The sequence below is a fragment of the Panthera onca genome, chromosome A3 (assembly GCF_046562875.1).
Source record: "Panthera onca isolate mPanOnc1 chromosome A3, mPanOnc1 haplotype 2, whole genome shotgun sequence".
Taxonomy (NCBI): Eukaryota; Metazoa; Chordata; class Mammalia; order Carnivora; family Felidae; genus Panthera; species Panthera onca.
This window is the reverse complement of record NC_138341.1, coordinates 117,796,683-117,811,079: the sequence shown is the minus strand read 5'-3', so window position 1 is coordinate 117,811,079 and position 14,397 is coordinate 117,796,683. Positions and strand designations below refer to the sequence as shown.

Below are 14,397 nucleotides of genomic sequence, written 5' to 3'. Positions count from 1 at the left end.
TGTGACCAGGAATTAAGTAGTTATCTTTGAATTTTCCATATTTATAAATGGAAATCATAATCCTATTAAACAGATGCATAATGAAGAAGAAAAGCTCTTTTCCCCAGGAGAAAGAAAAGGTATAAAATGGTTTGTGGTTATGGTTTAGCTAATGAAGCTGAAATAAAAGATTGTGCTCCTTCCTTAAATTTGAACTAATTCAGTGTGGATCAGTCTTACTTAGCTTTTTTTTTTTTTTTTTTTCCCTGCTAGAACTATTTTATTAATCTTTTTCTTACACAACATAAGGGTCACAACTACAGTAACATTTAATGTTACCTAGTATCCGAATTTAAGACTGATGCTACTACATTACCCTTATTGGTATGATTTAGTTAATATTTTGCTGTATGTGCTATTTTCAAAGTATTTATAGAAAAGTTAGTTTGAAGAGTTCAATTTTTATACCTAAAATATGTCTCAAGTAATGGAAGATCATTAAAAGCTTATCCATTTGAATTGCTGAGTGGGATTTAAATATTTTTTTAGTGTCTTAGGGAAAATTGCTTCTGATACTTGTTGATATGTGTTTTCAGATTTTCTGTTAGGAAATATAAGTAATTTTATTCAAGGACAATGTTGGTTTTGACCTTATCTGATAGCAATTCATTTTTATTTGTAGCATCCTTTTTTCATTCAAGAAGTTAAATGCCTTTGTTCTTTAACCACATAAATAATATAGCCTCCTTGAAGAAAAACAGGAAAGTACATATAAATGTGAATATTAAAACCATACAATATAATCCTAATTATAAATAATAATCACTTAATATTTTTGTGTATATACCTACAGACTTTGTTCTAGAATTTACCCTTATTAAAATAGAATTATATGATATAAGCAGAATTCCTTTTAAATATATTATTCATCTATTCTCTTGATCTATTGGTAAGAATTGTCTGAGAAGAGAGTAAATTCAAAATAGCACTGGACTCAGAACCCAAGACCCGACTTCCACTATTGGCCTTGGTTGACCAGTTTCTACCTATCATTGCCTCATTTCTCCATGTGTAAAAGAAAACATGAAAAACAGAAATGTATGTGAAAGTATTTTGGACATCTTAAGAAGTCCTTTTAAATTAAAATATATCGATCAGCCATTGAATCATAGTTCAACAATATCATTAGTTCTGTGTCCTTATAAGACCAAAGCTAGTCATACATGAAAGCCTAGAAATGACTAAGACTACCTATATTACCTTTTCAATTTTCTCTTTACCAGGTTATTGAGGTGGTTATCCGCTCAGAGGAGGGACTTTCCAGGGACATGGTGAAACACCTGAACAGCATCGAAGAACAAATTTTAGAGAGTTTAGCGTGGAGTCACGATTCTGCACTGTGGGAGGCTCTCCAGGCTTCAGGAAACAAAGTTCCTACCTGTGAAGAGGTGAGTCAGGGCAAGGCTGATGATCCTGTCATTTTAAAAAATAATAGCTTTATGGGGTGCCTGGGTGGCTCACTCAGTTAAGTATCCAACTTCAACTCAGGTCATGATCTCGCGGTCCATGGGTTCGAGCCCCACATTGGACTCTATGCTGACAGCTCAGAGCCTGGAGCCTGCTTCGGATTCTTTGTCTCCCTCCTCTCTGCTCCTCCCCTGCTCGCACTCTGTCTCCCTCTCTCAGGAAATGAATAAACATTAAAAAAAATTGTTTTTAAACATATAATTTAGTGTTTAGTATGTTCAAGGATAGGTACACCCATCACCTCAGTCAATTTTGGAACATATCCATCACCTCAACAAGAAACTGTATCATTTAGCTGTCACTTTCCTCACCCACCTTCTTCTCCTTAGCCCTAAGCAACCTTAATCCACTTCTGTCTTTATTAATTTGTGTATTCTGGACATTTCAAATATGTGGAAGCATATGATATGTGGTCCTTTGTGTCTGGCTTCTTTCACTTAGCATTATGTTTTCAAGGTTCGTCCACGTTACAGGATATATTAGCACTTCATTGCTTTTTATGGCTTAATGATACTCTGTCATTTGAATATATCATTTTGTTCATCCATTTATCAATTGATAGACATTTGGGTTGTTTCTGCCTTTTGGCTTTTATGAATAATGCTGCTATCACCGTTCACACACAAGTTTTGTATGGACATGTTTTTATTTTTCTTAGGTACATTTCTAGGAATAGAATTGCTGGGTCACGTGTACCTCCAGCTGTGTACCTCCAGTTTGGGGAAACCATCACACTCTTGAAAGTGGCTGCACCATTTAACATTCCTACCATCAGTGTATGAACATTCCAGTTTCTTCACATCTTCTGTAAAACTTACCTTTGTTTTTTCTTCCCTGACACTTATCTTTTTTATTCGAGCCATTAGTAGACATAAAGTGATATTTCGTTACGGTTTTTATTTACATTTCCCTGTTGGCTAATGATGTGCAGCATCTTTTCATGTGCTTATTGGCCATTTGTGTATCTCCTTTGGAGAAATATCTATTCAAATCCTTTGCCGTTTTTTAATTGGGTTATTTGTCTTTTTATTATTGAATTATAGGAATCCTTTATATATTGTAAATATGACTCCCTTATCTGTTAATAGGATTTTTAAATTTTGCCTTTCATTTCATGGGTTGCCTTTTAATTTCTTGATCAAGTCTTTTAGAACACAAAGTTTTTAATTTTGATAATGTCCTGTTTATTTTTTTCGTTTCTTGTGCTTTTGGAAGTCATATCTAAGAAACCACTAATTTTATCATATTTAATTTTTCAAATGTCTATGTAAAAAATTAAATGGTTTTCATTAGTAGTATTTAGAATTTAAAAAATCAGAAATTTGTGCCTAATACACACAAGCCACACATTTCACAGTTTAGTATCATGTGAGAAACTGAGTTTTTTCTCCTTTACCTCTGTGTTGCTCTTTCGTAACTCTTGTCTTTTCATCTTTCTTTGCTTTTCTGTGTCTTATACTTCATGAAACCTGGTGAATTTTTCCCTAATTCCACACTACTGGAAGGACTATCCAAGACCAGGAAGAACTGAAAAGAAAATGATTTCTTGAAATCTCTCTTCCATGTATCTTTGGTTTTTTGCAACAAACTGTGATTAACTGTGTAATCTTTAGTATTCATCAATACTTCCATTGTAGAATCTCTTGGGAAAGTGAAAAAAGGCAATGAACTTGAAGAAAGAGGATTTGGGTTGAAGCCCTTGCTCTGTTACTTAATAGTAGTTGTCCTTGGGGCACCTGGGTGGCTTAGTTGGTTAAGTGCCTGACTCATAGTTTCAGCTCAGGTCATGATCTCATGGTTCATGAGATTGAGCCCCACGTCAGGCTCTGCACTGAAAGCACGGTGTCTGCTTGAGATTCTCTCTTTCCCTCTCTCTCTGTCCCTCCTCCACTCCTGTTTTCTCTCTCTCTCTCTCTCCCTCAAAATAAATAAAAAATAAACTTTAGTGGTGCCTGTGGTGGCCCAGTTGGTTAAGCATCAAACTCTTGATTTCAGCTCAGGTCATGATCTCACGGTTCATGAGTTCAAGCCCAGCACTGGGCTCTGTGCTGACAGCGTGGAGCTTGTTTGAGATTCTCTCTTTCTCTCTCCCTCTCTCTGCCCCCTACCAAAATAAATAAACAAACATTTAAAAAAATATAAACTTAAAAAATAGTAATTGTCCTCAGGCAAATTTCATATTTTAAGCCTGTATTTTGTCATCCTTAAGTGGAAATAGATGGTGCCTACCTCATCAGTTTACTTCTAGAAGTGGTCAATAAACTTAAGGAGATAAATTATAAAATTAAGTGAGATATGTGTAACAACACAAACTATTGAGCACTTTATGCAAGTTCTATTTTGTGAAGAAGAAAGAAGGGAAATAAAACAGTTGAAGAAGACTTTTTTCTCATTTTTCTGTTATAAGTTTTCATCAGTAGGTTTATCTATATGTAAAGCAAGAGGTTTTTATTTTTTACAGGTTATATTCCCAAATAACTTTGAAACAGGAAATGGGGGAAATGTACAGGGACACCTTCCTATGATGCCGATGTCTCCTCTAATGCATCCAAGGGTCAAAGAAGTTCGGACTGACAGTGGGAGTCTTCGAAGGGGTAGGTTCAACACAGGTAAAACAAAAAAATAACAAAGATAATTTTCTCAAAATTTCAAGTCTTGCTAATATATTATTATGAAATCTAATTTCTTTATCAAGATTGAAAAAGGGGCTTATGGGGGCGCCTGGGTGGCTTGGTCGGTTAAGCGTCCGACTTCGGCTCAGGTCATGATCTCACGGTCCATGAGTTCGAGCCCCGCGTCGGGCTCTGTGCTGACAGCTCAGAGCCTGGAGCCTGTTTCAGATTCTGTGTCTCCCTCTCTCTCTGCTCCTCCCCTGTTCATGCTCTGTCTCTGTCTCAAAAATAAACAAACGTTAAAAAAAATTTAAAAAAAAAAGAAAAGGGGCTTATGAAAAAGAATTTTTAAATTTAAAAGATAAACAGGGGCTAGGACACCTGGCTGGCTCAGTCAGTAGAACATGGGACTCTTAAACTTGGGTCATGGGTTTAAACTTATACCCACATTGGGTGTGAAGCCTACTTAAAAGTAAAAATAAAACAAAATGTAAAAGGAGGCTTATGCTAACACCGTTTTGTGGCTTGTTGTATAGTTTTTCATATCAAAGTAATAAGATTTTCACTCTGTTTTTTAATATTTTTTTACTTCAATGTCAGTTGTTGTGGAAATAGTATTTTAGCCTTTTAATAAACACACTTTTCCTAATGCTGACAGAAAACTGTAAATAAGCAAAATACCTACTTTTCAAATGTGACTCAAGTTATATTCTTTCTCTATGTATGTCTTTATAGAAAGAAAAGTATTTGAAGCAGAGCAAAAAACTCTTTGGGATGCTTAAGTTCATCTAAGAAATAACTTATCCATACTCTCTTAAAATAGTTCATATGAACCTTATGGGAAGATTTTAGTTCATTCGTCCTTATTTTCTCTTATGATGTGTGCATCTGATGTGTGCATCCTCTGGATTATATGAATTTTTTCTTGAATTTTTTAATCAGTTAAAATCTTTTGATCACATATCCCTGAACAAACTTCAGATGAACAAGTACTCGGGCTTCACATGGCTCTTGATCCAACTTGAACTATAATTTTGTGTATGTGTGTGCAGGCACACATATAGTCTTTGCTTTACATGTAGTCCAAGATGATAAAAATGTGCATGCAAAACAGTCTTCATAAGCAGTGAGAATGATTAGGATTGTTTTATGACCTTTAAAAATCTTGTCAGGAGACAGGGGCACCTGGGTGGCTCAGTCGGTTGAGCGTCTTACTTCGGCTCAGGTCATGATCTCTCGGTCTGTGACCGAGCCCAGCATCGAGCCCTGTGCTGACAGCTCAGAGCCTGGAGCCTGCTTCGGATTCTGTGTCTCCCTCTCGCTTTGCCCCTTCCCCGCTCATGCTCTGTCTCTCTCTCTCTCTCTCTCTCTCTCTCTCTCTGTCAAAAATAAATAAACATTAAAAAAATTTTTTTTTTTTTTAAATCTTGTCCAGAGGCACCTAGGTGGCTCAGTCCATTAAGCAGCCAACTCTTAATTTAGGCTCAGGTCATGATCTCATGGTTTGAGCGCTGTGTCCAGCTCCACGCTGGCAGCATGGAGCCTGCTTGGGATTCTCTCTCTTTCTCTGCCCTTCCCCTGCTTGCTCATGCTCTCTCTCTCTCAAAATAAATAAGCTTTTTAAAAATATATAAATAAAAGCCTTTAAAAAGGAAAAAAATCTTGTCAAAACTTGTATTTATCTATTTGTTTCATCAAAACTTTTAAAAATGATCAGTCATTAGGGGCGCCTGGCTGGCTCTCAGTAGAGCATGTGACTCTTGATCTCAGGGGCATAAGTTTGAGCACCACATTGGGTGTAGAGATTACTTTAAAAAAGTGATAATTTAAAAAAAAGCTATGAGTCCTTAATGTTTAGCAAAATGGAAGATAATAAAAGTATTTACATAATACAGTATAAAGCACTGGAAACATTGAGAATGGAAGTGGTTTGTTTTTCATCTTTTTGGTTTTTGTTTTTTCAAGATTTTATTTTTAAGTAATCTCTATACCCAACACGGAACTCAAACCCACAACCCCATGATCAAGAGTCACACACTCCACTGACTGAGCCAGCCAGGTGCCCTGAAAGTGGTTTGGTTTTCTTGTTGGTGGTTTTTTTTTTTTTTTTCAAACTTACAAAGAATAGTTTAAACAGTGCTTGCCACCTCCTTCTCCTGTAATTTATGCTGGTGAATGAGCATCTTTTCTGTGCCTTGGTGAACTGTCCTGTTCCTTTCTAAATTTGGATCAGCTTTCAACATTTTATACTTTGTGTGTTTAATTCTTTGAAATATCTCTGAGAGTTCCTCAAATGTGAAGTTTTTGCCATCATCACTTTCTGTTGGATATCTTCATCCTTTTAATCTCAACAACTTTCTTCAATTATGTCAACGAATTTCACTTTCAGGAAGTTCTTCAGGCTGTGTATCTAATCTCTTGAACAGTGTCAGTGTCAGTATTCCCAGAGTCAGTTGTTCCTTCTGTAACTTTACTGACGTTCTAAATTAATTTCAGTTTCAGCATTATCACTTTCATTTCTTTGTTGCAATTTTTTTTTAAGGTTTCTTTTTTTTTTTCTTTGATGTTTATTTATTTTGAGAGAGAGAGAGAGCACAAGCTGGGGAGAGGGGCAGAGAGAGAGAGAATGAGAATCTCAAGCAGGCTTCATGCTCAGCACAGAGCCTGATGTGGAGCTTGATGCCACGAACGTGAGATCATGACCTGAGCTGAAATCAGAGTCAGACATTTAACCGACTGAGCCACCCCAACACCCCCGTACTTTTTTTTTTTTTGATGATTCCCCTCATGTGTCTGTTTTTATAAAATGTCACATAGGGTTTTTCACTGGAGACAAAGAGACAACATAACTGTATGCTTTCCTGTGCTCATGAATTGAATAGCAGATGTGCCCTGACCAATCAGTGACAGACTTTGAAAGAATTAACATGATTAGTTACTGATCATGATTCACATCTATTAGTTATATAATGATTTGTAAACTAAAGTTTGTTTATGCAGTTATAGTTAGTACATCATGGAAACTGAAATTTGAACCATTTTGTTAGGCTGTTATTTTAACTAAACTATGGTAACTTAAATTCTTGCATATTGGAACTGAACAAAGTATGAACAGTCTGTGTGAGAATGTGTGCATATGTGTATGTATCCTTGACTGTAATATATATATGTATATGTATGCATACATATTTATATTTTATATGTGTGTGTGTGTTTACAGCCTAGCTAGACATCTCAGAACTAAGATCATGAATAATGGTCACCCAAATATGATTCTCTCCAGATGGTGGTGTTTTGAGTGGATGTTACTTTCTATATTACAGTTTTTTGGTATTCTAAGAATTTTCTTTTGGTGAGCTCTTTTGTTCATTGGGTTATAATTCACATACCATAAAATTCACCCTTTTAACATGTACAGTTAAGTAGTTTTTAGTATATTCATAAGACTCTACAATTCTCACCATTATCTAATTCCAGAACAGTTTCATCAGCCCAGAAAAGAGACCCCATATTCAATAGCAGTCACTGTCCAGTTCCCCCACCCAATCCCCTGGAACTACAATCTGCTTTTTGTCTCTATAGATTTGCCTGTTCTAGAATTTTATATAAATAGAATCATATAATATGTGACCTTTGTGCTTGGCTTCTTTCATGTAGCATGTTTTCAAGATCTATTTATATTGCAGCATATATCAGCTCTTCATCTTTATGACTGAATAATATTTCATTGTGTGGATATGCTATATATTGTTTGTTCATTCGTTAGTTGATGGACATTTGGATTATTTCCACTTGTTGGCCATTATGAATAATGCTGCTGTGAACATATAGGGCATATATTATTTTTATAAGTAGAAGAAAAAAGTATTTTCTCATAGGGGTTCAGGCAAGAGAATCAAATAATGGAAAAACCTTAGAAAACAATATTGAGCCTTGACTCTAGGAAGAAAAAGACATAATATTAATTTCTGTATTTATTAAATGTAAAGAGTTGTTCACTGTATCTTTTCCACTTCTGTGCCAAGAAAAGATAATTTGAAGGGGTTTGCAGCTAACCTCATGGCTATAATATGAATCCTCTCTTGAAATGTCAGCTTTAGGTGCACCTGGGTTTTTCAGTTGGTTCAGCGTCCGACTTCAGCTCAAGTCATGATTTTGCGGTTTGTGAGTTTGAGCCCTGTGTCAGGCTCTGTGCTGACAGCTTGGAGCCTGGAGCCTTTTTCGGATTCTGTGTCTCTCATTCTCTCTGCTCCTCCCCACTCACACTCTGTCTCTCTCTCTCTCAAAAATAAACTTCAAAAAAAAATTGTTTGAAATGTCAGCTTAAACATTCCTAGTCAGATTCAAGGGCTGTGTTGGATTTCTTATGTATAAAGGATCCAGGTACACTCCTATTAAGTGATCATGGGAGTTACCACAGAACTTTCTATCTGCCACTGAGGTTGGGAAATCAGAGCTGTTTTCATAAGCCCCAGAAATGCAGAGATTTTTATTAAGACATAACTGTTTCTCCTCTCACCTTATTAATACAGAGAGCTGTCAAATCATTTCCAGAAGTTATTTTTATACCTTGTAAACATGTTTAATAAGTCATCTCTACACCCAACATGGGGCTCGAACTCACGAGCCTGAGATCAAGAGCCACATGTGCCACTGATGAGCCAGCCAAGTGCCCTGAAATGCTTTCACTTTATTTTATTTATTTTTTTTTTTTTAAATTTTTTTTTTCAACGTTTTTAATTTATTTTTGGGACAGAGAGAGACAGAGCATGAACGGGGGAGGGGCAGAGAGAGAGGGAAACACAGAACCGGAAACAGGCTCCAGGCTCCGAGCCATCGGCCCAGAGCCTGACGCGGGGCTCGAACTCACGGACCGCGAGATCGTGACCTGGCTGAAGTCGGACGCTTAACCGACTGCGCCACCCAGGCGCCCCGAAATGCTTTCACTTTAAACAGCACATTATAGGTAGGACATCTGAGTGGCTCCGTTGGTTAAGCGTCCAGCTTCAGCTCAGGTCATTCATGATCTCAGTTTGTGGGGTTGAAGCCCACATTGGGCTCTGCACTGTCAGTGCTTGTGATTCTGTCTGCCCTTCCCCGACTCCCGCTTTCTCTCTCTCAAAATAAATAAATACACTTAAAAAAAAAAAAAAAAAAAAAAAAAGCATACCATAGGAGTGTCTGGCTCAGTCAGTGGTGTGTGCAGCTCTTGATCTTGGGTTGTGAGTTTGAGCCCCACAATGGGTATAGAGATTACTTAAAAAAAAAAAACTTTTAAAATAAAAAATACGAGCGCCTGGGTGGTTCAGTTAAGCGTCTGACTTTGGCTCAGGTCATGATCTCACAGTTTGTGAGTTCGAGCCCCATGTCGGGCTCTGTGCTGACAGCTCAGAGCCTAGAGTCTGCTTTGCATCTGTGTCTCCCTCTCTCTCTGCCTCTCCTCCAGTAATGCTGTGTCCCTCTCTCAAAAATAAACATTAAAAAATAAATAGATAAAAATAAAAAGTATATTATATACCTGTAAAGAATCAGTGGGTCAGGGAAAGTGGGGAAGGATTGTGGAAAAAGATGTAGGGTTTTTAGGGGCTAGGAGAACCTTTACACACTTGGTATATAGGGAAAGCCACTCCTATGGAAGGATAGCGTTGAAAACTAAATATAATCTATAATCTTTTAATCAACACACTACTGCCAACCCTCAGATTAAGGCAAGTTAAATAGAGTCTTATCACCTTTGCTCATCTTTATCTTCTCGTGAGCTTATAAAAGATGATTCTGTACCTACTAAATCAGAAAGCCATAGGGGCACCCGGGTGGCTCAGTAGGTCAAGCGTCCAACTCTTGATCTCAGCCCAGGTCTTGACCACAGCGTTGTGAGTTCAAGCCCCATGTTGGGCTCCATGTTGGGCGTGGAGCCTACTTAAACAAAAGAAAAAGCCGAAGCTACTGCCTTAAGCTGCTTGAAGTATGGGTGTGTAGGAGGGGGCAAAACTGTGAACCAAATCACTGATTTTTCCTTCTCAGATGTTATTTACTAGATAAGATTGGGAGACAGAAGCTAATTAGACTGCTCAAATTTAGTGGTCACCTCATTCTACCTCTCAGCTTCTATTTTACCCTTAATATTTTGCTCCTTTAATAGTAGGCAGAGGTTCAAGAAACCAGGAAGATGAGCTATCATAATTTTCACATGTAGTAACTTTTTCATACCTCTTTTGCTATACTCTATATTCTGTGAAGATAGCAGCCGTGTTATTTACTGCTGAATACCTATTGCTTAGCATATAGTAACTCAGTATCTATTTTTTGAGTGAATGAGTGAACCTGATTTATTAGTTTAGAATACATATCAAACTATTTTAAATTTATTTTTCTCTCTATTAGATATGCAACCGTTGTCTCCAATTTCTGTCCATGAACGCTACAGTTCTCCTACTGCAGGGAGTGCTAAGAGAAGACTTTTTGGGGAAGATCCCCCAAAAGAAATACTTATGGACAGGATCATAACAGAAGGAACAAAATTGAAAATTGCTCCTTCTTCAAGCATTACTGCTGAAAATCTATCAATTCCACCTGGGCAAAGTCTTCTAACTATGGCCACAGCCATAGTCACAGGGACAACGGGACATAAAGTTACAATCCCATTGCACGGTAACATTTTAATGTATTTATTTTATTTTTTTTCTGAGTTGGTTAGTAATTTAAGAAATGTCTTGCTGGGTTGAATCACATGGCCTTTTTGATCCAGTTTTTTTTTTTTTTTTAACCTATACCATTTTTTTAATTTATTATTTTAGAGCAGTTTTGGGTTCACAGCAAAATTGAGTAAAAGGTGTAGAGATTTCCCATATACCCACTGCCCACACACACACAGACCTCATCACCATCAATATACCAAAGAATGGTGTATTTCTTACAACTGATGAACCTACATTGACACATCATTATGACCCAAGTCCATAATTTACATAAAAGTACACTGTTGATGTACACTTCTATAGATTTTGATGAAAGTCTGATAACATATATCTACCATTATAGTATTATACAGAATAGTTTTACTGCCTTAAAAATCTTATATATTCCACCTTTTTTTTTGTTTTGAACTTATACTGGTTTTTGAATTTTCATACTTTCATGAATTTACCACCCTTTTTATTGGACTTATTTTCTTATCTGAGCTTTACAAATGAGCGTGTTAAGCAAAAATCTTTTTTCTTAATTACAAACATCTCCTTAAGAGTTCAAAAGAAAACACTGTCTCAGAGCAGAAATAGAAAACAAGAGTGTTATAACCTAGAATTACAATTTTTGTAGCTTTCCTCTTTTCTAACCTATTCCTATGTTTGGATAGCTAGGTAGGTAGGTAGGTAGGTAGGTAGGTAGGTAGGTAGATAATTGACAGTTTTTCTGGACCACATGCAACTTATTTCTAAAATAGAATTCTTGCTTATACATTTAGGTATTGCAAATGATGCTGGAGAGATCACACTGATACCAATTTCCATGAACACAACTCAGGAGTCCAAAGTCGAGAGTCCTGTGTCACTTACTGCTCAGTCATTAATTGGTGCTTCTCCAAAACAGAACCATCTGACTAAAGGACAAGAGGCACATACAACTGGAATAAGCAAACCAAAGAGAACTGGGTCTTTAGCACTGTTTTATAGAAAGGTATGTGATTTTATGACATCTAAAAAGATCTCATTTGACGCACCCACCTGGCTCAGTTGGTAGAGCATGCAACTCTTGATCTCAGGGTTGTAAGTTTGAGCCCCACATTGGGTATTGGGTGTAGAGATTAGTTAAAATATTTAAGGAGCACCTGGGTGGCTTAGTTGTGGCGTCCAATTCTTGATTTCACCTCAGGTCAAGATCTCACACTTGGTGAGATTCGGTGTCCCGTCAGGCTCTGCACTGGCAGCATGCAGCCATCTTGGGGTTCTCTCCTTTCCTCTCTCTCTGCCTGCCCCTCTCTCTCTCTCTCTCTCTCTCTCTCTCAAAATAAATAAATAAACTTGAAAAATAAATATTTTTAAAAATTAAAAAATGAAAATAAAATGTCATTCAATCAACGCAAGAAAGATTAACAGCAATTTTAGCCTTCTTTTTTGGGTGTGTGGTAAAATGGACATAAAATTTACCATCTTAACCATCTTTAAGTGTATATTAAGTACAAAAGTGTCGGGGGGCCTGGGTGGCTCACTCAGTTAAGCGTTCGACTTCGACTCAGGTCATGATCTCACGGTTCGTGCGTTTGAGCCCTGCATCGGGCTCTGTGCTGACAGCTCAGAACCTGGAGTCTGCTTCAGATTCTGTGTCTCCCTCTCTCTGTGCCCCTCCCCTGCTCACGCTTTGTCTCTTTGTCTCTCAAAAATATTAAATAAGCATTTAAAAAAATTAAAAGTACAAAAATGTCATTAAGTACAAAATTGTCATTGAGTACATTCATATTGTCGAGGAGCTTTCACCACTATCCATCTCCAGAACTTTTTCATCTTCCTAAACTGAAACTCTGTCCCAAACAATTACAATAATTCACCATTTCTCTCCCCACCACTGGCTCCTAGTAACCACCATCCTACTATGAATTTGACTATTCAAGGTACCTTATATAAGTGGAATCATACAATATTTGTCCTTTTGTGACAGGTTTATTTCACTTAGCGTAAGTCTTCAAGATTATCCATGTTGTAGCATCATTCAGAATTTCCTTCCTTTTTAAAAATTTTTTTAAGTTTATTTATTTTGAGGGAGAGAATCCCAAGCAGGCAAGCTCCATGCTGTCAGCACAGAGCCTGACGCAGGGCTTGAACTCATGAACCATAAAATCATGACTGAGCCAAAGTCAAAAGTCAAACACTTAACTGACTAAACCATCCAGGTACTCCTGTAGTAAGTTTTGAAATTAGGAAATGTGAAACCTCCAACTTTTTCTTCTTTTTCAAGATTATTTTGGCTATTCAGAGTCACTTGAGATTCCATACGAGTTTTAGCATGGATTTTTCTTTTTCTTTTTAGAATGGATTTTTCTATTTCGGCAAAAAACATCTTGGGGATTTTTTTTTTTAAAGTAGGTTCTATGCCCATCATGGAGCCCAGCACAGAGCTTGAACTCACGACCCGGAGATAAAGACCTGAGCTGAGATCAAGAGTTGGATGCTTAACCAACTGAGACACCCAAGCACCCCATCATGGGGATTTTGATAAGGATTGCATTGAATCTGTAGATTGTTTTGACTGGTATTGACATCTTAACATTATTAAATTTTCAGTCCAGGGGTACCTGGGTGGCTCAATTGGTTGAGTGTCCAACTTTGTCTCAGGTCATGATCTTGTGGTTCGTGGGTTTGAGCACCGTGTCAGGCTTACTGCTATCAACATGGAGTCCACTTTGGATCCTCTGTCCCACCCCCCCCTTCATCTCCCCACCTCTCAAAACTAAGTAAACATTTAAAAAAAAAAAAGTCTTCCAGTCCATGAACATGGGGTGTCTTTCCATTTATTTGTGTTTTGAGCTTTTTGTTTTGCTTTTTTGTTTTTTAGTTAACATGCAGTGTTTTATTATTTGCACTTTCTTTAATTTCTTTCAGCAGTATTTTGCAGTTTTCAGTATACACTTTTATATACTTGGTTAAGTTGATACCTAAGTATTTTATTCTTTTTCAGGCTATTGTAAATGAAATCATTTTCTTTATTTTTGGATTATTCATTGTTGGTAGTATAAGAATGAAAGAGATTTTTGTGTGATTTTGTATCCTGCAACTTCGTGGAATTCATTTATTATTTCTCACGTTTTTTAAGGACTTTTTAGAGTTTTCCAGTATTCTACACATGTAAACTACACACAGAGGTGATTTTACTTCTTTGCCAGTTTGGATGCCTTATATTTCTTTTTCTTGCCTAATTGCTCTGGCTAGAATTTCTCGTACTATGTTGAAAAGTGCTGAAATTGGGCATCCTTGTCATGTTCCTAATCTTAGGGGAAAAGCTTTCTTCTTTTCTTTGTTTTACTTTTGAGTATGTTAGCTATGGATTTTTCATATATGGCATTTATCATGTTGAGGTAGTTTTATTCTATTCTTAGTTCATCGAGTGTTTTTATGGGGAAAAAAAGGGGGGCTTTGGGTGGCTTAGTCAATTGAGCATCTGACACTTGATTTCGGCTCAGGTCATGATCAGAGGGTCACGGGATGGAGGCCCAACATCAGGCTCTGCCATAAGCATGGAGCCTGATTAAGTTTATCTCTCTCTCTTTCTCTCTCTCTCTCTCTCCCTC

At 37.0% G+C, this 14,397-nt stretch overlaps 1 protein-coding gene and 1 long non-coding RNA gene across 7 annotated transcripts in view; one reads left to right on the top strand and one right to left on the bottom strand.

Moving 5' to 3' along the window:
- The window catches only part of LOC132668220 (uncharacterized), a 53,437-nt gene that overhangs the window by 5,758 nt on the left and 33,282 nt on the right, over positions 1-14,397 (bottom strand). The window lies entirely within an intron of this gene.
- RBL1 (RB transcriptional corepressor like 1) overlaps positions 1-14,397 on the top strand; it is a 65,936-nt gene that overhangs the window by 28,184 nt on the left and 23,355 nt on the right. For 4 of the 5 annotated variants that reach the window (XM_060617263.3, XM_060617262.3, XM_060617266.3 and 1 more), the window contains 4 exons: positions 1,263-1,427; positions 3,968-4,115; positions 10,503-10,769; positions 11,581-11,792. In XM_060617263.3, the coding sequence (XP_060473246.3) occupies positions 1,263-1,427; positions 3,968-4,115; positions 10,503-10,769; positions 11,581-11,792 (792 nt within the window). The remainder of the gene's footprint in view (positions 1-1,262; positions 1,428-3,967; positions 4,116-10,502; positions 10,770-11,580; positions 11,793-14,397) is intronic. The other variant, XM_060617264.3, reaches the window with a different exon arrangement.